The sequence below is a fragment of the Electrophorus electricus genome, chromosome 12 (assembly GCF_013358815.1).
Source record: "Electrophorus electricus isolate fEleEle1 chromosome 12, fEleEle1.pri, whole genome shotgun sequence".
Taxonomy (NCBI): Eukaryota; Metazoa; Chordata; class Actinopteri; order Gymnotiformes; family Gymnotidae; genus Electrophorus; species Electrophorus electricus.
The window spans coordinates 17,807,204-17,832,655 of NC_049546.1; the positions used below are offsets into that span (position 1 = coordinate 17,807,204).

At 39.8% G+C, this 25,452-nt stretch overlaps 3 protein-coding genes across 9 annotated transcripts; all 3 read right to left on the reverse strand.

Annotated features, from left to right (window-relative positions):
* Positions 1-364: 364 nt before the first annotated feature.
* On the reverse strand, positions 365-11,422 carry si:rp71-46j2.7. Of its 7 annotated transcripts, none has more exons than XM_027018178.2 (16): positions 11,276-11,422; positions 10,543-10,657; positions 10,024-10,237; positions 9,510-9,652; positions 5,957-6,113; positions 5,807-5,862; positions 5,469-5,656; positions 5,265-5,375; positions 4,797-4,922; positions 4,586-4,693; positions 4,330-4,488; positions 3,373-3,967; positions 2,414-2,477; positions 1,045-1,220; positions 878-966; positions 365-727 (listed from the first exon to the last, which is right to left on the reverse strand). In XM_027018178.2, exons 1-16 carry the CDS (start codon positions 11,351-11,353, stop codon positions 641-643), a joined length of 2,466 nt encoding a protein of 821 aa, XP_026873979.2. In that variant the 5' UTR covers positions 11,354-11,422; the 3' UTR covers positions 365-640. The 7 variants fall into 7 exon arrangements, with proteins under 7 accessions (XP_026873979.2, XP_035388197.1, XP_035388198.1 ...); XM_035532304.1 differs by having other exon boundaries at positions 10,543-10,654; positions 11,171-11,422; XM_035532305.1 differs by having other exon boundaries at positions 4,797-4,916; positions 11,171-11,422.
* A 1,434-nt stretch (positions 11,423-12,856) lies between these two features.
* Positions 12,857-15,507, reverse strand: slc25a5 (solute carrier family 25 member 5). The gene is made up of 4 exons (XM_027018183.2): positions 15,300-15,507; positions 13,595-14,081; positions 13,366-13,506; positions 12,857-13,279 (listed from the first exon to the last, which is right to left on the reverse strand). Exons 1-4 carry the CDS (start codon positions 15,408-15,410, stop codon positions 13,122-13,124), a joined length of 897 nt encoding a protein of 298 aa, XP_026873984.1. The 5' UTR covers positions 15,411-15,507; the 3' UTR covers positions 12,857-13,121.
* A 638-nt stretch (positions 15,508-16,145) lies between these two features.
* On the reverse strand, positions 16,146-23,077 carry slc25a43 (solute carrier family 25 member 43). The gene is made up of 5 exons (XM_027018182.2): positions 22,597-23,077; positions 21,373-21,614; positions 20,968-21,140; positions 19,158-19,292; positions 16,146-16,982 (listed from the first exon to the last, which is right to left on the reverse strand). Exons 1-5 carry the CDS (start codon positions 22,866-22,868, stop codon positions 16,770-16,772), a joined length of 1,035 nt encoding a protein of 344 aa, XP_026873983.2. The 5' UTR covers positions 22,869-23,077; the 3' UTR covers positions 16,146-16,769.
* Between the last annotated feature and the right edge of the window lie 2,375 nt (positions 23,078-25,452).

Below are 25,452 nucleotides of genomic sequence, written 5' to 3' on the forward strand. Positions count from 1 at the left end.
TAATAGATCAATATAAAAATGTTCATATAGTCACCCTAAAAATCTCACACAGTCGTGCCATTTAGCAATACCCACGTCATAATTTTATTTTTATTTAATTTGTTTTTTCTTTAGAACATGTAACCCCAAATGTATTATCTGGGTGTTTCATCTAAGCCCACACATCCTCCAGCTACCCGGCTTCAACGCACGATCATTACTGCTATCTGCAAGAGACGCGATGATCGACCGAATAGGCTACATTCACTAGTGATGAGGTTCACCAGAGATTTCATACAAAATATATTCAGAATGTTATCTTTAAAATCACAGTTTGACAGTGTATACACACACACACACACACACACACACACACACACACACATTTATACTCAAAATATTTTATTGAGCAAAAGCTTGTCAGCCTCCCTCTACCCGGATGACAGGTAATACAAACTGTGTATGGAAACAGATGCTTTAGTCTCTACTTGGATGTATACAAGGCTATTCTAATAAATAAGTGCTTCTAATAAAGGAGATGGCCAGCATACCTTAACTGGCTTTTAACAGTACTTGATTCAGTTCAATACCTTTCAATTTATTACAAATAAATTAAAATCTTACATAATACACATTCAACACTTGCAAGTGTCTACTAATATTAAACAGAGTCCTTCACATTCAGCTTGGACATCACTGGGAATGATTCTCCAGGCAGGAACTCCCTTAGCAGATATACAAGCAACATCTAGAATCACAGAGATCAGAGAAGGTACACACTCATGTAACACTGCAGTTTAAACGCTTTCATAACATAACATAACATAACATAACATAACATAACATAACATAACATAACATAACATAACATAACATAACATAACTCAACTCAACTCACATAAATCAGCTTCTTGTTTTCTTCTGGCTCCTGGAAAATCTTAAACATGTTCTCCAAATCTGCTTTGTTGAGGATTGGATAGCCTGCAACTATCACAATGTGTGATTATTAATAACCTTAAACACATGGCATGTCTAGAACACGGCATGAAATAAGGTAATGCATACGTTTGGAAACAATGAGATGCATAGCTTTGCCCTTTGTCTCTATCTCCTCCTCACTTCTTTTAGGGGGTTCCAGGGACTCACTCCCCTCTGTCCATAAGACCTTACAGAGGTTGTCGATGTGCACAGCTATTTGAGCTTCTGAAGGGGTCATCATTTTCAAAAACGTGTTCACTTTCCTGAAGAGAGAAACACAGGAGGCTTATTGGAAAAACAGACGATTTTCACAGGTGCTTAGAGACAGAGGAGCTCGCATGCTAAAATCTACCACTGAAAGGTAATCAGCCTGAAGGGCTGTTCAGGACTGTCCAATCTATGACCCATTTCTGTCTAGCACAGGAGGTGCCACTAATCTGCAAAACTGCATAAAATACTCTTTTCCATCTTCCTCTATTTTGTAGCTCAGTGATATTACTAAATAAACTGCATATTTTGCATTCTCGGTATAGTGCAGTATTTAGTAAAGAGAAATAGCACTTAGTAAAGAGATTATTTTGGTTTGTGCTTAATAATTCTGTAATTACTGCATACGTACATTTCAAAATACAACTACATAGTAGAGAAGACCCTTTGATCACACTTTTCATGATTGTGGCTTTTATACAATCCAGCAATACAACCCTCTATTTGCTGTAGCTTCAGAGCTCTAGAGAAAGCATCCAATAACTTGGCTAGCCAAATTTAGAAATGACGTTCCCCAACATTGTGACATTTAGATACGTTTGGTATAGAATGCCCCCTTTTATTTTTGATCCGCTGGCAAAACCTAATTCTTTCAAAATATCTTTTAGGTAAACATAGAAAGGAAATTCAATAAAATTAGACAGCAAAGGTTTGCTGGGCTACACAGCAAACCTTGTTATAATTACAATGAGTCTGCAACTCTCAGTACGATCCTGTGAGATGTTTTTGTTTTAGAATGCATCTACGTCACTGAAGGTGTGTTTTTTAGAATGCATCATCGCACTGAATTTGAGCTTCCCAACATATTTTAAATGACAGATTTTATTGGTTATGTCCAAATTTTGTTCCGTGACTTCCTGTCAGTCATTTAGTATCATTCTTCACATTTAAGAGCAACTCTAGAGTTCATGCCATTTTATATCTACTGTCCCAAGGTGGAAATTTGGTGATATCAGTGGCTCACTATATTACTCACAAAGAATATGCAGCAAAAGTACTTCAGTACTGTCAGTTTCATCTGATTTGGTCCAGTACATATCCTGCCCTTAAACTGAGTGAAATGCATGGTTCAGCTTAGTACTTGCACAGAAATAAAAGCTGACAAGATGTATGTGCCTCAATTTCACCCTTTTATCTTTGATGAACACTGCAGGAATTCAGAGTATCTTATATCTTAAAACTTACTTACTTCTTTATCAAAGGCATAAATGGTAGTAGAACAGCCTTCATGATTTTAAAGATGTGTGAATTGCCTGTGGAAATATGAAAACTCATGTTTTATATGAAGAGAAGAAATTATTCTAATGTTATTTTTTTTATCTAACATACAACTTGTTTAAGTTGAAGTAAACTAGTATAACAATATTCTAAGCATACTAAACATTAGGGTTAATTTTACCTAATAGGTGTACTTAACGAGCTACTATATTACATTGTACAATATTTGTGACTGGACAATAACTGTAGTTTTAAATGTGCTTTATAAATAATTTGCCAAAAATGACTTACTTAACCACCACTTGTAATACACATAACAGCATATACATATATGCTGACAAACAAATGTGTCAACATGTATGTATACTTGAACTGCACAAACAGTTGCCCCAGCCATAAGTTCACCTGCTGTAGATGGCATTCTTTTTAGTGTTGTCCCTGACTAAGCAGCCCATCATGGACATGGGAAATGTACTGTGACGTATTTATATAAATACAGGGGCTATATTTGTTATATTTGTATATAATTGTTTAGGTATACAGATTTTTATACCATTTATGTATAGGAATAATGAGGACACACAGTGTCATTGACGCAAAGCGCCATTCTCATGTTGCTATCCTCCTTGAGTGGGATATTGTGAGTGAGCGTGTGAGCGAGTCACTAGGCAGGTCCATGTGTTGTGGTGCTTCACATCTAAAAAACCTGGTCTGTTGTCAGAAATAAAACCAATGAACACTGATGACCTGCACAGAGTGCATGATATGCGACCAGTGTCTCAGCTTCGGAATGCCACTCTGTCCCAATGTGGGAATGCCATTTGCAGCAGAGGTTGGGCAGCCCAGTAGGTACATTCACAGGCATGTGACACTAGCGTTTTGTGCCGTTTAATGTGAAATCAGGAAGAGACGTGGGAGTTCCAAACCTACCAGAAATTTCCTTCAGTAAGCCAAATATCACTTTATTGACATCAGGGTTTTCCATAGTGGATGCGATGGACATTTTGTCCTGCTCTGGGCGCTGGTTCAGTATATCCTCTTTGGCCTGAGGTGCTTTGTCCTTCCCTTTGGGCTTGTCACTTTGTAATAATTTGTCGGTTAGGTTTTCCTTTTTGCTTGCATTTTCAGGGGAGCTGCAGTCTGTAATGCTGTCCAATGCGCAATACCCTAAGCTATCGGAATCACTGTCACACAGGGCTGCTGGCTGGATTTTAATAGAAGATCTCTTTGTCCTGGCAGGAAAGCTTACCAAATGCACACAAACACCTGCACTTCCAGTGGAATCCACTTCTGGCCGCTCCAAGAGGGAACCGCTACAATCTGTGGCTTGTTTTTCACTTGCACAGGTGTAGGTATCATCAGATGAAGACCTGTGATCACAGTCCGTGATCACAGGTTCCTTGCTGTGTCTTTCCACAGTCTCTGTGTACCCAGGCCGAGTGACATCACAGTGAGGTGTGGCCTCAGACAAACAATTCCTTTTCAGGTTTTTATCTGGCTTCTCTTCTGCTTTCAGGTTATTAAGCTGAGAAATGGATTTGACACAATTTAAATCACTAGTGGAATTACAATGGAAGAAGAAAGTGATTAAATGATCCCATCTGTTAAAGGATTTATTTATTTAACAAACATTACAAGAACACCAGAAAAACCCCATAAAGATCAGCCTTTAGTCAACACACTAGCAGTAACATGTCCGTTGCATCTGAGTATTCATGGAAATTGTCATTTATATACTAATAAATAACTGTTATTTGAAATAACCTCTTTGTTATTGTAAAGGTAAATGCTGATTCCACTACCACATAGGTAATACTACATTGCTTAATGCAGTGAGTTAAAAATTCTGAAGTTTGGCGAATTGGGCTCGTCGACCCACATTGTTACCTCATCATCCTCTTGACCAACAGTAAGGAAGGACGCGAGACTGCCCAAGAGACTCCACACGCCTCCACCACGCTCTTCTTCGTTCAGCAGTTGGTGAAGTGGGCACAAGAACTTGAACACGAGCTGAGTGTCACCAAGCTCCGTATCCGCCACCAGCTCCTAAGCACATGATAAATATGAAAACATGCGAAAGACCTGTGAAATATTTTATTTCTGGTTAGTTTATTTTTATTTTCCCATCAAATGTAAAACTTACTTGCAAAAATTTCTCCAAAGTTGTCTTTACTTCATCTTTGAAGTCCTCATTAAGCACTGTTTGGGTATTGTCCAGTATTGTCGATATGGAGGGCAGATGAGAAGTGTCCTAGGAGAACATTTAATACAGGGTTTAAATGAAAGTCCTGAATATGGAATAGCATCATAAAAATGAGGGAGATAATAAAAAAAAAAAACCTCATATCTCTCACCTTGCAGTGAGTATAAAATTCAACTATGTCTGCCTGGGTCTTTTTCACATCCCAGTGGAGATTCTCAGGGCTGTCGCACTCTTTCAGGTGAACTGTGAAACACAACTCTTCATCTTCCACCTGAACCTAGGAGCACCTTCATAGTTAATTCAAATGAACTGTGTCACATACCCTCTGTGGCTGCGCTTTCTCAAACGTGAAAGTGGCCAGGTTCTCACTGGGAAAAGCAGCAGTTGATACACGGTGTGGCAGCCGGTCAACCATCCCCTCATATCTTTACAAGAGGGTTTACATGCCAGAGTGGCTTAGACAGGGCCCAGGGGGACTCCTCTGTCGCCAGGAATAGCCGACCGGTGGGGTTATTGCGCAAGAGGGGAAATAGGGAAATTTTTAATAAGGCAACAGGAATGTCTTTCGTTCATGTTACTGGAGAAGATGAAAACGAATAAATGAATAACTGTGACTTACATTAGTGACCCTGACAGTCCACTTCCCTGCCCGCCACATCTCATAGGACAGTTTAAACTCCATCATCTCCTCCGGGGGAGTACTCCCGTCAGACTCCACATCACACTCCTCCTGACAGCGCAACCAGAGAAAGATGGTGAGATATAAAAGGCTTCTGAAATCAAATGTAAGCTTTTTCATAACAAATGTCATTTGATTCCTCACGCTGGCACAGATGGAGCTCTCACTCCTAGGTGCACCGTCACTGTTAGTCGCGATGTCCTCCAGCATAGCACACTTCCGTGGTGGCAAATCCCCCGGAATCTCCTCCTCCCCTTCCATTTGACCATTATTGCTTTTCTTTGGTTTTAGATTCCCCCAAAAATTAGAAAACCTTTCTTTCAGTTTCCTTACTGAACAGAAGCAAAAACACAGAATAAAAATGAAAGTGGAACGTTAATTTGAAGTTAGACATACGAATAGTTCCAGTGCAGCCTCTACCTGTTGACTGCTGTCTATGAATTGACGATCATGATAATGTAGTTCATTTAAGCCCACTGCACCTTTCTTTTTCGCTTTGCTTTTGTCAGCTGAACACTCCGCTGGCTGATCGTTCACCCTGAAGGATATAAATCAGCCATCATAATGTAACATAACGCAACCATCTACACCGCCTCCGCTATGTAGCCCGTTTTGCTGCTGCAGCCGCTCACCCTTCCTGTTTTGCGTGCTCCAGAGAGAGAAGAGGGCCCTCTGCATCTGACTGTTGCACTTCTTTCTCTGAGCACTCCGGCACCACTCCACCCAGCTGAGAAACCACCAGGCAGTTCAAGTTGTATGGGTCAGACAGCAGTGTCACAAGTGCCTGTACTAGAAAGGGGCAGTGACATCCAAGACTTCAGGGGTGGCATGGAATAGCTTCTGTTTATGTTGGAACTGTCTGTACACCTTCTATATACCTTCCTTTTTGTGTTACCGTAGACACTTCAATTGATCACCACTGTTCCTTTGTTACAGACACGGTTTGCAATTGTGTTGTAATGAGTTCATAGATTACTAAGCTTGCCATATCATAACGTAATTTTGTTTTTGTGACTGATGCACATGTAAATGAGTACTGGGCCTCTGTAGAATAGTTTGGCTCATTGGATTAAATGAAAATACTATTTTGTATACATTTCCATTTTAAGTTGCTTACCCAATTTAATTGCTTTTTGCATAAATGTGGCTGTTATATTTGCAGTATTTCCTTTCTTGGAGTCCAAAAGGTTTGAAAGTAACCATGAACACGAGCAGCTGCGGAATTAAGAAATGGGAACTCAATGTCTCCTTTAAATCACCAGACACTGTACAATATGTAGGCAATGTAGTTATGGGATATGTTCATCCTCTGAACTCTTAACACACCGGACATTTTAAAAACATTTTGTAAAAATAAAATAGAATATATAATACAAATAACTTTACATTAAATACAACAGAAAAAACAACTCAAGAGTCAAAACTCTAATGTTTATGTCCTGGCTGCAAACTCTTTTCCAGTTGATGACCAACTGAAATGCGTGCCCAGTCGTCACCATACAGGATGCTCTGAAAACTCTGTAATGAGGACAGTTTCAATTTCTGCTTATTTTAGTTTCATCTTCAGTAAGACAAATGTCTCACTGCAATTAAGATCAGCGGACTGACTGACAGTTAACTTCCTTTTTAAGGAACATGTTTCAGCAGTATGATTCAGGTCAGTGCCCCTCTGCAAGGTCTGGCATTGCCTAATACTTTAGACACATCCAAGGAGTTAAGATGCTTCTATACACTACCACATACACTCTACTGCTACAGCCAGTAAACACCTAGTGTCTAGACAACCACTCTTACTCATTCTGGCCCTCTAGCGCAGGTTAATCTTTATCTCATCTGTCCATTAGACTTTGTCCAAGAGCTACATAGGTCTTTTATTATCTACATTTAAGTAAATTATAACCTAGCCTTTCTGTTCTTGAGGCCTGCCAGTAGTTTACATTATCAGGTAAACTTTCTCAGGTCATACTGGTTCTTCTTATTATGGTAGTGTGTGGCACATACATTTGTGTATCCTTGATAAATTTCTTGATTTGTTCGACCTTTCTTGATCTGTTTTTTTTAATGATTGAAAATACTCTTCAATTACCTTTTACCAGAGCTTTTCCTGCACAAAGAAAGGCTGAGCACCTTCAAACTCTATGTCGGCTCAAAGACTCAGCATAGAAAGACACTGTTGTGCTCAGTACTGTTCAACACTCTTATGAGCGACTGCAAAGTTTGCATCAGTTTGTGTGGCACCTTATACTGATCAGACACACCAGTGGAATTCAGCTGCTGGGGCAAACCGTGGAGTCTTTTGCACATATTCTCTCCTGTCATTCATATGTAACAAGATACGTCTCATTTATATCCGGTGTGAAAATAAAGGTGTAGGCTCGTCCCATGCACGAGTGCATTTATGTTTTATACTGATACATATATTTGTCCTATTAATGTTGGGAATAGGAGGCCTAAAACGACGGCCCTGCAAGGGAAAGGAAAGCAGGCCCAGCAGGAGGTAAGGAGTTCAGCTGAAGAGGAAAGGGGTCAGAAAAACCTTGTCCATATAGCAGCAATTGAGCCTTTTTAATTTGGGCGGAGTTAATCAAATGAAAGTCTCCTGGTCAGACCTATGAAGAAACGAGCAAGTTGATTCTTAATTCGGAGAGTCTGTGACATCATGCCATGCTAATTGAACCTACACATCTGGGAAGAGTAAGATTCGCTGTGCAAGTGCCAAAGCTATCTATGGATTAGTGAGGAACTACAACAAGAGGCAGGCCTTAGTCAAACCCATTTATCTAAGGAAAAAAGGTAACTGGAAACTATGGGTGAGTCTCAAAGAGCATCTGAAATTCTGCCAGAGATTAGCCTTGTTTCAGAGAACACCATGCAGTCAGTCCTGTTAGACTCGTTGGAGGAAGAGGCCCATCAAAGGAAACTCACTGAGTGTGAAGAGCTGGGTAGTTACTGTCTGAAGTGGCACTGGAAGGCGGAGCATCAATCTCCAATGTGGCCTATGGGGCAGCTGGGGAGTGGTCATCCTGCCTTACGAAGGGAACTCCTACCCCATCCTTGCCTCATTTAGAGTCAAAGCTCACCAGTGCAGTTTATTCTGCCATATTTATTGTTTTAACTATGAACATACTTTATATAATTAGATTGATTTAGATTTTTCAGCTTCTTGATGGCCTGGTTTACTGACTTCTTTCTGATTGGCCCTCATGATGAGAAAAAAAGAGCAAGATTCCTTGTCCCACAACTAGATCTTTAGTTAGCCTTCCTGCATGCAAAGTAGTTGACAGGCTAGTCAAATGAGCAGCCATCTAAACGTGCTTATATGTGTTTTATATCAGCATTGATCCCTGTATTTCAACAGCATTCTAGTTCAATGGTATCTTAAACTCTGAACTACTGTACTGGCCTTGATACAGTCTGTGAGAATGACAGAATTTCTCATAGAAACTCACAGAAGTACTTTAGTAAGTTGCTCTGGATAAGAGCATCTGCCAAATGTTGTAAACATAAATGTAAATGTAAATGCTTAGAGTACTGTGGAGCGGGGGGAGGGGTGTTATGTGATCCTTGTATCATTTAGCCAATATAGACATAAAATATAGATTTAAATACCATTCAAATAAAGGCAACATTCTGCAGTTTAACCTCACTGTGCTGAAGTATAGAGCCAAAACTACAAAAAAATTGTGTCACTGTCCAATTACTTATGGACTGTGCCATATAAATGTGTCAGCACATGTAAAATATGCTGAAAATAAAAACCAACAGTCAGAGTATGCAGCCAACATTCACACAGTACACATCGTAAACGTCAATCACAGCACTCAGCCATGCCCCTGATTTAAATCACACACACATTGAATCATCACTATCACCTGTTCCTCATTCATATGCACTGCTGCTAAACCACACAGGTGCCAAACTTCAGTGCTTTATGCTGAATGGCCTGATCACTCCAAAGACTGTGCAGGCCTGATTGGCCACTTTTGTTCATGGTAAGAATGCTGGTAAATGTTTCAAAGATACTATTGTGCAAATCAATGTGAATGAATCTCTCTGTAATGACAAATATGCTAAAAGGAATGCCTTTGACTCCTGCAATGTTGTAAGTGGAGCAGCTCAGGAAACAGGACTAACCTCTTGTAGCCAGAATCTCCTGTAGGGAGCAGCTCAGGAAACAGGACTAACCTCTTGTAGCCAGAATCTCCTGTAGGGCGCAGCAGTAGAGTCCTTGCTCCCAGAGGTGTTCAGGGAAAAGGTTGTGTACCAGTGCTTTAGCGAAGTCCCTGAGGACAGCCATTTCATCAGCACTACAGCTGTATGCTGGGAACCTGTGAAGGTGAACGGTACAGATGTAAATGCATGCATACTGTGAACAGTACACATCAATTTTACAAGCAGTAATGCTTTTCATTATCTACATCAGTGAGAAATGTACAAGCAAACGAAAGGCTGAAGTCTCTGCAAAAATGTGACGCTGACCATAGTGACTACATGAAATAAGAATTCAATAAGTTAAAGAAAGTTCATGGTCACAGCCGTGACACGACTGCTAATCAGGTTCAAGGATTCAACAAAAACAAGGAATAATGTGATGTAAACATAAAAAAAGGAACACATGACTGCACAGTTTGAGCTGCATGGTGTGTCACTCACTGGAGGCCTGCATGTCAGAGGAACAAACCAGCACAGAGACACTCACCCATGTGATTGTTTTGCATTATGGAGGTGCTGAGTGAAGATGCGAATGCAGTTCACACTAACGACTGACAGATTAAAGTTCATGGCCTTGCCAATGATCCTGTCTGTGATGAAGTCAAACTCAGTGAGCAGGGCTGCATGTAGAGGCTGATGGTCTCTGGGCTCTGGGACGGTGTACCAGGGCAGGACCAGGTGAGTGTAGGCACACTTAAACACTACAAAACAAGATAAAGCCTTAAGGTGACTTCCAGGAACATTAAATAACTAAAGCTAAATACCTTTAGCTAAATAACTGACAATGTATAAGGAATTAATGATGCATAATTGTTTCTCATTGGTTATTTTTGATCAGTGACTAAAGGGTTGGTGTCAACCTTTTTTTTTTAAAAGTGACACTTTAGACCTTAGTTTCCCTTTGTGTACATATGCTTTATTCCAAATAAAATCTCATGATTGCGAACTGAAAATATGACTACACATGACCCCAACACTTATAAAGAAACTGAAAGTTATTACTCACTGTTGTGAAGTGATTTCCAGACATTTGGGCACTGAAGTCTGTGTAATGGCTTTTGTGCCACTTTAGCTGTATCGGGCTCATCTCTGAAAACCACATGATCGTTTGTACTTGTCTGCTAGAGAAGAGCAATGAAGCTATTAGTTTGTAGCTTTCAATTCCATGTTCCTATTCATCCTATAATGGTGAAATTCCAAGGAGGAGAGCTCTGTATTTATTACAGACAAGGCAGCGTTGAGTCATGCTAAAGCACTGCAACGAGTACACACAATCTGAGTTTAGTTTATTCCAAAGACCTCACCCTGCACGTTACCACATGTCTATGAATATCCAGAAAATCTTTCCCCTGGGATCATATTGTGGAGGTATAACAATGTCATAATTCAGCATATAAACCCTTATTAAATAAAATCTTTTTACAAACCAATGATCATAAAACCCTGACCCCGAAGCCAAAAATATTTTTCACATATTTTGCAGTTGTTTGAAAATTAGGACATAAAAACACCTGATGCTTCATAAGTGCTAACGTGTTTTAATTTAATAGAAGGCATTTTAAGGACATTTGAAACAAACTTTCTTTAAAAATCAACGTAAAAGGTTAGATCGGACACGGAGTAACAAAAATGACCTGAATTGGCGTTGAGTCCAAGGTGTCGGTCTGAGTGCCCGTTTCATGGTCGGTTCTGTTGCGTTTCACAGAGAAGGCAAGAAAACTCAGCACGCACAAGCCTACCTCTATTAAACACTGTCCCCGATCTGAAGAAAACCACGTTAGACCTAAGAAAACAGCTATCAGAAAGAGCCAGTGCATTTTCAATACTATGAGGATTCTTCTTTCTCGTTACGGTTTCACGACCATATTTCAAGTTTCCTTGCGTGCGGCCACTGCCGTCTGAACTACAACCGGAAGTCTTCAGAAACCTAACTGGTTCGTGGGAAATGACTTGGTTTTATCGCCGTCGTTTTTCCAGTTAATCTTGCCGTACGACTGAGTGGGGCAATGCATTCATGCGTCGAACCTATAGTTATACAAATGATTTGGAGACTTTACAAAATTATTTAGCATTAGGGTATAAAAATAAATGCGACATATAACATCTATGATTAATCTATCAGAGGCAGTTTGTATAAAAATGACATGCTACAGATCTAAATGTATGCAATGCACGTAGTTATGGTTGTATGTGGAATTATTCGTGATCGATGGGATCCTTCTTATAAATTGAGGCTATTCCGAGTCACTCTTACTTTGGGAAGAGCATCGTACCTATAAATTATCAAATCTCTGCGTGGGCTATCGCTGCTGAGCTACGCGATTTAGGCAGCATAAGGGTGCTATAAATTATTGACGAACTAAAACGCGTTGTAAAAATGCGTAGGAATGAGTAACAAGTTTGTAGAAAATACAGAATTATTCCTCCGAAAATGAGGACAGTGCAAAGAACGCCCAGCAAAGAATACTACTGTATGAACACACCGCCCTCTTGCGTTTTTACACTCACTACTGAGACTCAGAAATGTTTAATAGCTGTGAAGTATCAGATTCTATCCATCATTCGTTAGACAGAAGATTCATTGTACCTCCCCGTACTTGTAGACTACTTTTAGATGTTTCTCAAGTCACTGCTGAATGGAAATAAAGTAAAAACTTAAGTAGGATCAAGGCTGACAAATATCCCTTTACTAACATTACTTAAGAAAGTGCATTTGCCATTTTAATGGCAACTTAATCTTTGACACATAGAAGTTCAAGAAGGCACTGACCCATCATAACCGTCAGACTGGGGCGTAACCAGGGATTTTAGGCTTCATAAAATCACCACATTAGACCCATCACATTATAGGATTTCAGTGTAAGAATAAATTAGTAATATACAAACAATTGTATCTGAATACAAGCTCATAATATAGAAACAGTAGTGGGGCAGTAGTGGCTGCAAGGTGTTAACAACTAATTCTAGAGCTGGAACTACAGCAATGTCTATTACTAAATTACAAATCACTTTCCCCCACACACATGATCAGAAGCACAGGATAAACATGCCTCTCACAGCTGTGCTTGGCTTTGGACCAGTTATAATAGTTGAACACAACCCGGGTTTGAATTTACAAGTAACGAAATGCGACATGTCCTGTCTGCATGTCAGGGGGGAACTAAATCTAATGAGCCACTGAACACTTATTCTTACCCTACACAGTCAGGGCAGACTGTGCTTCTCTAGGGCAAGCTCAATCCAAAATTATTCTGTTAAACATATTTTGGAACGGCACAGTAAGACAATACAAATCTGAAAATAAATGCACAAATTTCAGATTAAGTTCAGTCGGTCTTTATTGAAGTGTAATGCCTTAACAGACCAGCTGAATACCAGGATCAGTACCTGGCATGGCTTCTATCTTTCTTGGAATGACAAGATGAGGATCAAAACAGAAAAGAGGTAAAATAAAAGCACAAACAACTCCCCAGTACAACTAGTATTGATATACTAGTTGGTCCCTTATAAATATGGTGGAATTTGAGTCCTTTCAAATTTACAAGTTATGTTACAGCCAACCACAACATAATGACCAACAAACATTTACATGAATTTCTTCAACTCATCATACAAGACCAGCACAAAGGCACCACCCATGCCTCTGAGAACATTGGACCAAGCTCCTTTGAAGAAGGCCTTACTACCCTCATCACGTGCAATCTTCCTCCAGCAGTCAATTGTGCCCGTGTACATGATGTCAGCTGTGAAGTAAAATCAAGATGCAATTCAAGATTTAAAAAAAAATCAGACAAGCTGATTTTATTCAAAACGCAGAGCGCTGCATTACCTCCTTTACGCCCAGACTGCATCATCATGCGACGGCGCACCGTGTCGAAGGGGTACGACGCAAGACCGGCAACGGCCGTCACTGTCTGAGCAATCATCCAGCTGATCACAATGTGAGTGTTTTTGGGGTCTGGCATCATACCTACAATCCAAAACCAAAGGGAATGTAATAACCACCACCAAACATTACTCTGCATCTGCACCCCGCTACAAACCACAAACACACTTACCCTTTGCTGTGTCATAGATGCCAAAGTAAGCTGCTCTGTAGATGATAATACCCTGCACAGATACGTTGAAGCCCTGGTACAGACCTTTAAGGCCATCAGACCTGAAGACCTTTACTAAGCAGTTACCCAACCCGGTGAACTCTCTCTCCGACCCTGCCTTGCCCACATCTGCTGCCAGCCTGGTTCTGGCGAAGTCAAGAGGGTAAACAAAGCAAAGGGAGGTGGCACCAGCCGCACCTCCGGAGGCCAGGTTACCAGCGAAGTACCTCCAGAACTGGGTGTGCTTGTCTACACCATCAAGGAAAACCTTCTTGTACTTGTCCTTGAAAGCAAAGTTGAGGGCTTGAGTGGGAAAGTATCTGATGACATTGGCCAAGTTCCCTCTCCAGAAAGAAAGGAACCCCTGCTCCTTGGGAATTCGGACAACACAGTCCACAATACCTTTGTACTGTTTATCAGCCGTGATCTGTTTGCTGGCATGTTGCACCTGTGAAGAGATTCAATTATAAAAGTTAGACATACGAACATTTCTAAAAATCAGCCCCAACCCATGGACAAAGTCGTTCATTCACAAACTGGTACCTCGTAAAACAGTTACAGCAGACAATTTAATACATTGTGTAATCCTAAATATAGATTGATCTGAAATTTTTACTTTTGTTGTCACATAAAAGAAGCCAGAATGAATTTCAATACAGAGGTAGTACAAAGGGAGGTCATTCTGTACCATCTCAAGATAGCTTACTAGACACCAAGCTATGCAACTAACAAGGAAAACGTAAGGCCCCCCCCCCCTTCTCACGACCTTGGCCAAAATATGGGCAATTCTCTAGCTAGCTAGATTCGATGTAACGTTATATAAACGGTTTAGCGCGATGTGATAGCAGGCTAAAACAGAACTCATTAAACAGATTAGGTAGGCTCATAACTAAATAAGCACTAAACATACGGAAGCTACACTACTCTTCTAGCTAACGCCTAGCTAGCTAGCAAAGTCAACCAAGTCGCGGTGAAATACGTTGAATCAACCAAAGGAAGTATGGGAACCTGGCAAAAATTACACGATGGCATTTTGAAAATTGGATAGCCAGGTTAGCTACCTACCTAGATAATGTCGCCATTACCGGGATAACTTGCTTAAGAGACCTTGCACTAGCTAGCGTACATAGCTAAGGTCATATTTCCCACCTAGACAGTAGTCACCATTCACTAAAGGGTGGCAAGCACTAGAACCAATAGTCCGCTGACACGACATCCGTATTCTTTCGTGGTGAAGTTTAGCCATGATCGCTAAGCACAGAGCATAGGTTAGTAATCCTCCCGGGTGCCATGATTCAAGCTTAATCACACCGGTCGTCATGCCCTGCTAGCAACCTTGATCCTGTGGTTATCTAACGCTAGCCAACTAGCTGGCCTGTTAGCTTTTCATCTCACTTGAACAAAGGCCGAGTAATAGCCAAGCTTCTAACCAAAAAGAGAGACATGGGTTAACCGTTCCCCCCTTCGTATGAATAAGTTAATTGGCTTAATCGAGCCTATAGAAACTCCAATGTAGTTAGTTATCTTAGATGTAGGAAATCACCCAGCAAGATCACCACGGTCACGCGCGTTGCTATGCTAACCGGCTAGAATTTCCGGACCTTTTCGTTCATTGTTAGCTCCTAGCTTAGCTAACCGCAACCGCTTAAATAAGACATAACATTACCTGAAGAAGTAGCTTTACTCTTTCGATGGGAGCAACGGCTGTCTTGGAAACGGCCGCGGCAATACCACCAGCCAGGAAGTCCTTGGCGAAGGAGATGGCGGTGTCACTCATGGTCGCTTGCCGGTGTGTCCTAGTAACGGGTGTCAGGGAGGCGCGAGCCCACTCAAGCTCGAGACAGCAGAACGCCGGGTGCGTCAAAATGGCCGAGCGACGAGGCGCCAGCGCTTTTTAATGTGCCGTGTTAGCGAGTCAATACGCCGACAAAAATGCAGAGATTTCATTGGACGCGATCTGAGGCGGAGCGTAGTACAAGAAAAAAAAAATCTCTGATAAGGAGAGGGAAAAAAAACCTTTCCCTATATAATATGCTATGATTTAATTCTCGTCAAAAACTGTATATAGAGTGTAATGTACAAAAATGAGCTATTATGGCATTGTTAACTCAATCTAATTGCGAGAACAACTTGCTAGGAGAAAAAAAAAACAAGTAAAAAGTACATTGAAGAATTCATCATAGCGTTTCTGCTGTTGTGAAACAGAACGTAAGATACATCTTATCTTCATGCCTTATCTAAATCTAAAATCTAAAATAGTGAATAAAATAGTGATCTAAAATAGGGGCAATAGTGATTTCAGGGCTTTATACCATTCTCAGCTATAACATCTAAAATATTCAGATATTCAAAGCATGAAAGTCACACACAACTCATTTTAGACAATTTAGGATGTATAATCAAGTGCAAACTAGTTTGCTATGCAATAATCAATCAGCACTGCAAAGCAGTGCAAGGACTGAAATTCAACAATAAAGCACATAAGATAAGCACACCTCTACTCGATGGAAAATTCATTGAAGGTGTTTGTTTATTACTTTTTCTATAGAAAGTGATCCAAATTAGTCCAAATTAGAAAAGTTTACAAGGGTTTGCATACTTCACAGAAAAGTGAAACATAAGGCATATTGCACTTTCCAATTTAAAAATGGTAAATATGAGATTAGATAGCTGAGGAAAAAATAATGTAATATTTCTGCTGTTTGCAGTCAACATGACTGCTACCAGTACACCAGAAACAATAACATATAATGCAAGATCCCCAAAGGAAAAGGTCCACTTACCCAATCCAGGGTACCCACATGGAACACTTTTCAGTGCAAATTGTTGTGAACATCTGAAAAATGCATTCAGCTCAAACCATACAGTGGAAGTCACTCTATGGGACAAATATTATCCATCACTTCCAGTGGACATGTTCTTAATACAATTCAGAAACAATGAAGTCCACGGGGCAATGTGGAAATTAAAGTGTGCAATAACCAAGAAAACTAAGTGCACAATACACGTGCAACAGTGCATTTTTCATCAGAATCCATAAGTAACACAAAGTATCAAAAGAAGTGATTTGGAAATTCCAATTTATCCTTATTTCCTTGCATTGCCATCCTGCAAGTCCAGTGCCCATCACACCTGTTTACCACCGATTTCTCATGGTTGAATTCTGTGTCTGTAAGTTCCTGTGTCTCAGATAACGCCTGAACTCCTGCAGTTCTTGTGGGCCAAGGCTCTGGTCTACTCCAGGTTTGGGCTTGTAACTCAACGGCGAGACGATATAGCCGTTTTGGTAAAGACAGATTTGTTTACACATTTCAAAGCAACTGAAGAGTAGGCCATAGTAAGGGACAATCTGTAAAAGAAAAAGACAAACAGGATAATTAACATGAATCTAAACCTTGAACAAAATATTACATAGTTATTACCAAAATGCTACTTGCTATGAAACAAGCGGACATTAGCAGGCCTCTAATTACCAAATTAAAAATCAAGCAATTACAGAAAGTTTATTTACAAACATGTAACATTATTCTATTTAAACAACATTTGTACTCTTATTTACTGAGCATACCAAATCATTTTTTTGAAAGTATGCATAAGCTAAACTGAGAGTGAAGGACATCTTATCCTTCAACTCCCATAACATGCTCTTTGGGCCAGACTCTCCATTTGCACTCTTGAAAACTACACATCTTCCACATTAGTTTGTAGTAAAGCTGAAATTAGGCGAAACATTTTTATATTGAATGCAAACTGTATTTAGAATTCATCAAGACCAATAGCTTAAAATGACAAAATCATGTGGATCCAGTAACAAGGCTCCTTGCTTTTTCCTCAAAACAATGCAGAATTTTGGTGGCATCTGTGTGAATATTTTAAGCAGCACTTCTGAAATGCATATTAGAAAATGCTCAATTTACCTTCATAATATAGTCATGATGGAGATGTCTACTGCTAGATTACACAAGGCCTGTGCTTCAACAATTCAAATTTGGGAGAGAAACTCTCGTATTATTTATTTATGTATTATTCTTCGTCTTTCCTGTGTGTACCAAACCGAAGAGGGGGGATTGGTGGTGGGTGGAGGCTAGCAGGCAGTAGAAAGAACATCTGAGAAATCCTCAGTCTTATGATCTCCAGATAATCACAACTTGGCCCCGGTGCAGATCACTGAAGTAACACACCTAAATATTCATTTATTAAAGAAAACTGCTTACATTTTAAAATAGCAATGCTCACATATTCCCTTTATTACATTACAAGCAGCTACATTATTCATAAAAATGTGTTATATAGTTTTAAAAGTAACTTTCATTTGTTCCTATAGACTTTAAGTGAAACATTATCTGATTTCTTTAACTTGTCCTACTACACTACTAAAAACTACTAAAAGTAGCTTCTATTTGCATCAGAATTTTGTTTGCTTGATAAAATCTCTGAAAACAGATTTTCTTCTGTCTTCATTGTATGTACACACAATTCCTATCATTAATTGATAAAGACCCAAACGACACCACCAGTTGTGAAGCGTATAGTTGATGAGTTGTAAAGTTAGATTGGCCAGAGTGCTTGAACAGATTGTGTCAGAGGTCACAACAGTCATTTGTCCAGAACTTCTTAATTAGTGTGTCTCTCAACAATATAAAGTTTAGCTTTATTAATTTATACTTGCATTCAGCAATGCAAATCCAAATGGAATTTGTGAGCATGAACAAGAAAAATTATTTACTCTCTTTTCCAGTTAATTTAAGGGGTCAAAGCAATATGATTTCAGGTACAAACATGTTGGGGGGGGGGGGGGGGGGGCATGGAATTAGTCTCATGTTAAAAACAGTAACTTCTGTCCATCTGTCTCTCACCATTGCTTCGAACACAGCGCAGAAACAAAAGTTTCAGTACACCATGGGTCCCACTCTTATTTCTCTGACCCAAACCCACTGCTTGGTTTGTTTGTTTGTTTACATGGTCTGCTCACTTTAAAGCATGACAAATGAATATTACTTTCATTAGCTCTGTAATTGCAATTCAGTGTGGCCACCTTACCGCATGTGCAAATTAAAAAGTGATTGAAGATTATCTGAGTATTGTATTTCACATTTTTATTGTCATAGAATCAGCTTCACCTGACTCATGCACATCACATAGCATGGTGACTCATAGCAGCTTACAGCTGATTGGAGAACAAACTACCTTGCTGGTATGCCATTAAACCATGGATGATGTTTGTACTCATTAACTATGATTAACTCAAGGACACTAGAATGCCCTGCAGTCTTTTAATCAACTAAGCACTGGGAGTAAGCTGTAGATGACAGTAGGGAAGATTTTGAAATGGATTTCTCTTTCATGAGCATTTAAATGTTTTTTTCTTAATTTAGAGCCCACAGCAGTTTTCAGGGAAGAAAACCAGTTACAGCAAACTAAACTGCCCAAGTGGAGGATTACTGATGAAATAATTTGTGGGTATGGGGCAAAGAGACAGTGAAAATGACTACAAATTTAAGCACAGAAACAATTCTAAACTCACCTTGACTGTATTGGCTGTAATACCACTCCAGAGAGATAAGACACCCTTGGTTTTGATGACCTGTTTGAAGCAGCTTATCATCCCGGTAAAGTGGACATCCACGCCTCCGTAATGTGGTAGAAAAGAACTCTGTGCCTTAGATATTTTAAAAACATTGGAGTGGTATTTGTTAGGGGAAAAAACACCAAGCTTTACGTATTTCAGAAACATAGCCCTATTAATAATGTTAGAAACTCTGAAAGGAAAACAAATTCTTGAGAACTGAGTGTTCTATGTGTGTACTTTGGAAGAGGGTGGGTCTCGTGTACACAGCAGTTGAGTCATGGAGCTAAGGATTTAGACACTTGGTGACATCAAACAAAGGTTGACAGTATCATCATGTTGAATTCATCACACTGAACACTGAACTGCAGTTTCTCTGACCATAAGAAATGCAGATATTACTGGCTGTAAGATATAAATGTTGTATTAAGGTGGTAGATTAAGAAATGGGCAAAAAAGCTCAAGGAAGCCCACATCTTCTACGGACACTTTTGTCTGACACTGATCTGCTAGTTTCGGCGCTATGTGTGTCTGTGTGTGTGTGTGGCAGGCAGAGGTAACTTGGCCACTGCCTTGCCTGACAATCTGGTTTAACTTGTAGAAACAATTATGTGTGTGACAAGTCATTTATATTTAGAGAACTTCATCTTAACAAATATGTGCACGTGTGTGTAGCAGGTAATTTATATGTAAAGATTTTTATTCATGTGGGTGTAGCAAGTAACTTTATATTTAAAGATTTCATTTTCAATGGCTGAAGGCAATAATGTATTGTGTCATTCATTGCTCACTAAGCACCACAGTACAACAGTACAACATTTATCCAAGAAAGAAGTGAGTTTTACTTGATAGTTGATAAGGTCTGGTAACTTTACCAGTATGCCACCTAGATGTGACTAAAAGCATTTCATGAATCTTCAGTCTTGTGATGACTGATTTTGAATGCAGCAACTAGATCACTGCATTTGAATATCCTTTAGTGGACCTTCACAGATTTTGAACATTCTTAAAAAGACACTAGCTGGCTTGTTCATTATCAATCAAGCAGTCAAATTAATTATTACCCGCGAGGAATTTTCAAAAATAAATTGCTTTACAAATAACAGTACTTGAATTTTGAAGCATACGAAAAAATTTGTCACATGCAGTCAAGCCATTTGAGGCTAAGAAAGCAGGCTAAAAGATAAAAGCTCATTTCTAGCTCTTTTTTCACACTGAATATACGTAAAACCTGTAGGAAAGAAACATATCATATGAACACCAATAAACAAAATATCTGACATGACTACATTTTTATTGTGCAGTTCGAGTGTGTAGTTTGTAAAGTTCTGTTGCAGTGATTTTGCTTTTTTTTCCTTCCAGAACTGGTGTTCTTTTATGCAAAAGTTGCAAAAGACGTAGGAGGCGATAATCCAAATGGGATCATTTCATGTAATAAAATGGTAACACTATTGTTTGGCAAAAAAAACCAACATTACTTCAATAATTTTTTTTATATTTGGTATTTTCAACAATACTATTTTCATATCATTATCCTTCTCACTTCCTGTGTGTTCTAATTTAGCTTTTAGGGCCCATGTTATTTCATTCATATGCTCCACTTTCGATTTTGTTGTTCTTTTTGTTTATTTACATGTTTTACGCTAATCGCATTGACATGAATTTTATATATAAAAAGGTGCCATGCAAATGGCGCTTTGATTATTTTCCCACGAATAAGCAAAATAATATTCTGAATAAGTTCACGAGTTGCAAATGCTTTTCTCACCTGCATTTTCCTTTTAACAGTCTCAAAAGGGAAGGACAGAGTTTGAGCAACGCCTGCAGCAAGGCAGCCATTGATGAAGTTCTGCATAGAGGTAAAGCGAGAATGCTGCTCCTGCCACAGCTTGTCCAGGTTCACGTAGACGACACAGCAGCCAACTGAGAAGGGCACGGCACCTATCCCACAGTGACCAGTAGAGAGGGTGCAAAATTTAAAAGGTACACAATGTCCCAAATTGATGATGATGATTATTATTATTAGTTTTCATACTGTTAGAAATCTTTCGAAGAACAAAGACTAATGGTTTCTGGTGTGTATGTAGAACATGACACATATATACACTGAAAAACAAAGTAAATTACACTAAAGATCACTGCATAAATACATCTATAGGCAAACAAGGCTTACCTAAGACCGAGAGGGAGAAGCCTCTGTAGAGAGTCAGAAAGCCCTCGGTTCGATAGATGTTGGAAAAAGCATGCAGCAACCCCTTGTATTTGGACTCTCTACAGTTCTGGGCAACCAGTCTGGTTTCAATCACCTCCAAGGGATACGTAACCAGAGCAGCAATTATACCTGCTAAGCCCCCAGCCACTATGGCTCTCCACTGTGTGATATGACCAAGCTCATCCATATGGATGTGGACAATCCTGTAGAACATAGGGACGAATCCAATGAACACCACAAGGGCTGTTGTCAGTGTGAGGTACGCCTTCGTCACCCATATCTCCATGTCCACTTTGCGCACAAGTGTAACCACTACACATGACAAAACGGGACATTGTTAACCGGGCAGGGACAATTCTTTACCCAGGTAACTGTAAACGGGCAGCTTTAGGGAGAACCACTAATAACCAACGCTAAAACACTGTTCCGCGAAGACATTCGCAAGACTGGATATGAGACGACGACCCCACTTCCTAGAACCCGGTATAAAACATTCCAAAATCCTCGCGAGGACCGGGTTCATTTACACGTTATGGCACGTGACGGATGTCTTCGTGCATGGTACATCCTCGCAAGGGCCGCAACTACTTAATATGCCCATACCAGGTGAACGCTGACGAGCATAGCCGAGGAACATTTTCGGTGGTACAGTTAATTTATGCTCAGCAAGCGCCACACCACCATGAGCGGATGTTCTCCGAGCTCTGTGATTGGCTACGCAAAGGAGGTGTGATTTCATGATGACGCAGCGATGAACCCAAGTAAACTCTATTTACTGTCCTGCATGCGGTCTAACTACCTAACCTAGCTTGTCCCACACTTGATCTAAAGCAATAATCTATCTGCATAAATCTACTCCAGTTTAGATATGAACATGCGAACGCTTAAAAGATGTATACCCCTTCTTTTTATAGACACCCACCTATAGATTAGCTAGGTAAGCTAGATCTATCGTTGGCTACGCAGCTAATATAGATTTATACATATATTCATTAAAATAATTTAGTTTGCGAGTTAAAGATGCGAGTTCAGTGTGGAGTAACGTAAAATAATTGCAGCTAAATTGACTGGTATCCAGTCACTTTGTGAGCTACACTAGCAGCTACCAAACGCAATAGCTAACGTAGTTAAGATTAGTTCACTCTCAAAGTAAATAAGCCAACATTAAGTGCCTCATTTACTTACTTTCTGTAAGTTGCCAAATGTATGGCACTGTACGGGAACAGTCGCAGGCAGGAAGTGGAATTTCCCTTCCAAAATGACCGCCCGCCTTCATTTCGGTAAAGTAGAAGAAAACTGTGAAGAAAGCCTCGTTTGCAGTGGTACGTGCCCACTTGACTCAAGATTTTGACGACCTCGAGTGGGGATGTAACGCTTTTGCTGAAAATCCCAGCAAAACCGACGCACAGGCAACTTTGACACCCTGTCAATCTGTCGTCCTTATTAACGGCTGCCATAGTTCTTCGTTTCTCGTATAAAACCGCACTTGTATCACTTAACCCACTGCAAGCCAACCGCTTTAGGCACTTCTCCCTGGAGGTAACCTGAAAGCGAAAGCCTACAACTATAATGATTTATCATGACACCCAAGCTTAAGCCACGACACACTAACTTACTGTTAGGCTGCTCTGCACAATCACACAACACATGTGCCTGACTGCGTCCACTGGTACATTCCACGCCGGACCCTAAAGCAATCATGATAATGAAATGCGATTAAAACACAGTTTTGTTTTAATGACGTGCAGGAAGATATGAGTAATCTGACAATAAAAATATATTGCTATAAAGGCCTGCATTTCAGCGTTCCATAAATGGCATCGGTGTTTTTTTCAGGTTTCTTGATTTGACGCAGGACAAAATTCAGATTCAGATGGGGACAGGAACGTTAGGAAGGAAATACCGTGGTTGCGCGTCATTGGGATTGGCGTAGTGCCGCTATCCGGTACCTGGGAACCAAGGTAGCACGCACAAGTCAACCACAACCCAACCAGTAAGGCCCACGCGACCAGCGACAGCTGGCCCCACTGGCACCCGTCGCGTGACATAATAAAGAAAATTAGTTAAGTGGGCAGGGGAAAGACGGATCATTGGTGAAATGAAGGCAAAGCCAGAAGCAAAATTAAACAAGAAGAAAAATGTATTTCTTTAGCACTGATTCTGCTCACCAAACTCAATATTTCTCTATATCTTGGCCTAAAACTTGCATCCCGGTAAGACAAAATAACACTAATCAGTCATGAAATAAAACTGGGTGACTTCATTGCGAAAATAAGGAGGCATCCAAACTAAAGAACACTTGTGCATACAATTCAATTGCCAGTACCTTGAGGTTTTTTTTTTAAATGCTTGAGTTAATTCCTACTCGTGAACATTTAAAATTGCTCCTGCAGTTTCATAAGTAATAAAACGTCTGTATAATCGTTTAATGAGAATTTTTCTTCATTAGACTATATATTCATAAGGAATAAGATTTCTGCATGATCTTTTAATGTTGGCTTTTTTATTAGGCTATATAGAATTTATTTTTGAGAAGTCAAAGGTGTGGTAAATAATCTGCTATGCCAAAGTCACTAGCCAATTTTAACTATAGCTGTAGATCGCTTGGGGAAAGGTTAGTTAAGTTGCTATCTTTCACTACGTATGCTACATGGAATGCTTCTCTTATTACAAACGGCAAATTCAAATAATTACTCTGTAGCCTAAACAATATCTAATAAAACACTTTGTGTTATGTGCATAATGTTAGCATTTTTCTTAGGCTTTGCGGTATGAATAGTTGAGGTTAGAACTAAAACTTGAGTTGTACTAATGTATATTATGTATATTCATCTTCACTTAATATGAGGTTTTTTTTCTACTTGAAATGTAGTAGCCTGATACTTTTACAAATTACAGTAATACAGCGTTAGACAAAAATACAAAGCTATGCAAGTAATATATATATATATATATATATATATATATATATATATATATATATATATAATGTATATGTATATAAATGACCAGCAGGTGGCACTCTATACTCAATATTACAAATCACCGGCGCCTAGGCTTGTTCGAGATAAGCTGCCCATCCTTTGGTAGTCAGCGGAGCATCACGTGCCCAAATGAACCATTTCGTCTATCCAGACTGACCACTAGGGGGAGGCCAAGACTGTTGCCTTCTTGAGACATTTCCTTAAGCCATCAATGCAGCTCCAAACACAAGAAGGCCAGGTAGGAGTTGTGCTGTCATTGAATAGGACTACATTTATTTTTCATTATATAATGGTTGTAAACTATATGTGGACTCTATATATTACTGTCTGGTATTCATTTGAATGTTAAAAAAAAATTGACAAAATAGGGAATAATCCGGTGTCTTCCTGTTACGCCACATAACGGCCTCTTTGCCATGACCACAAACAAAAACAAGGCTATGAGCGTTCACTGTATCTCAGCAGGATCTTGTAGCTCTTTTCCTGTCAGGCCCAGTGTTTGTTTTTGGCCTGTGTCCCCTTGCGAGGTGCACCTCCCTCCCCTGCTGGGCTGACAACCTCGGCTCCCTGTGAAGAGCCCACCTCCTGTCTGTGGCTAGCTGGGCCACTTGGCTTCTTCACAAAGCCTACTGGAATAACAGAGTCCCAAGAAGGAAATGACAGCCCCATCAAAAGAGTATCCTTACTGCAGCCCAGGTTTTTTTTTTGGGGGGGGGGGTAAGGGAGGTGTGGGGTCTGATGTACTGATAAATAAATAAAATACTGGTACTTAATTATTGGTCACTATAAGTAAAAGGTGGAGTGAAAAAGTGGAAAAAAGCATTCCTAAGTAGAAGCAGCATGTTGGTCATTAACGGAGCAACTACAGCACGCGGTTATGTGATATTTCTGTTTACAGGGTTACACGCTTCACTGAAAACTAGAGAAGAGCTTTCACTAAAGAAAGCTGTCCTCCTATTATCTCTATATCGGCATATTTGAATTACAAGGCTTTTAAACAAAAGGGTAGTTTTGAAAAGCGCCTAGATGCGACAGGAAATGTACTTATTTTTTGACA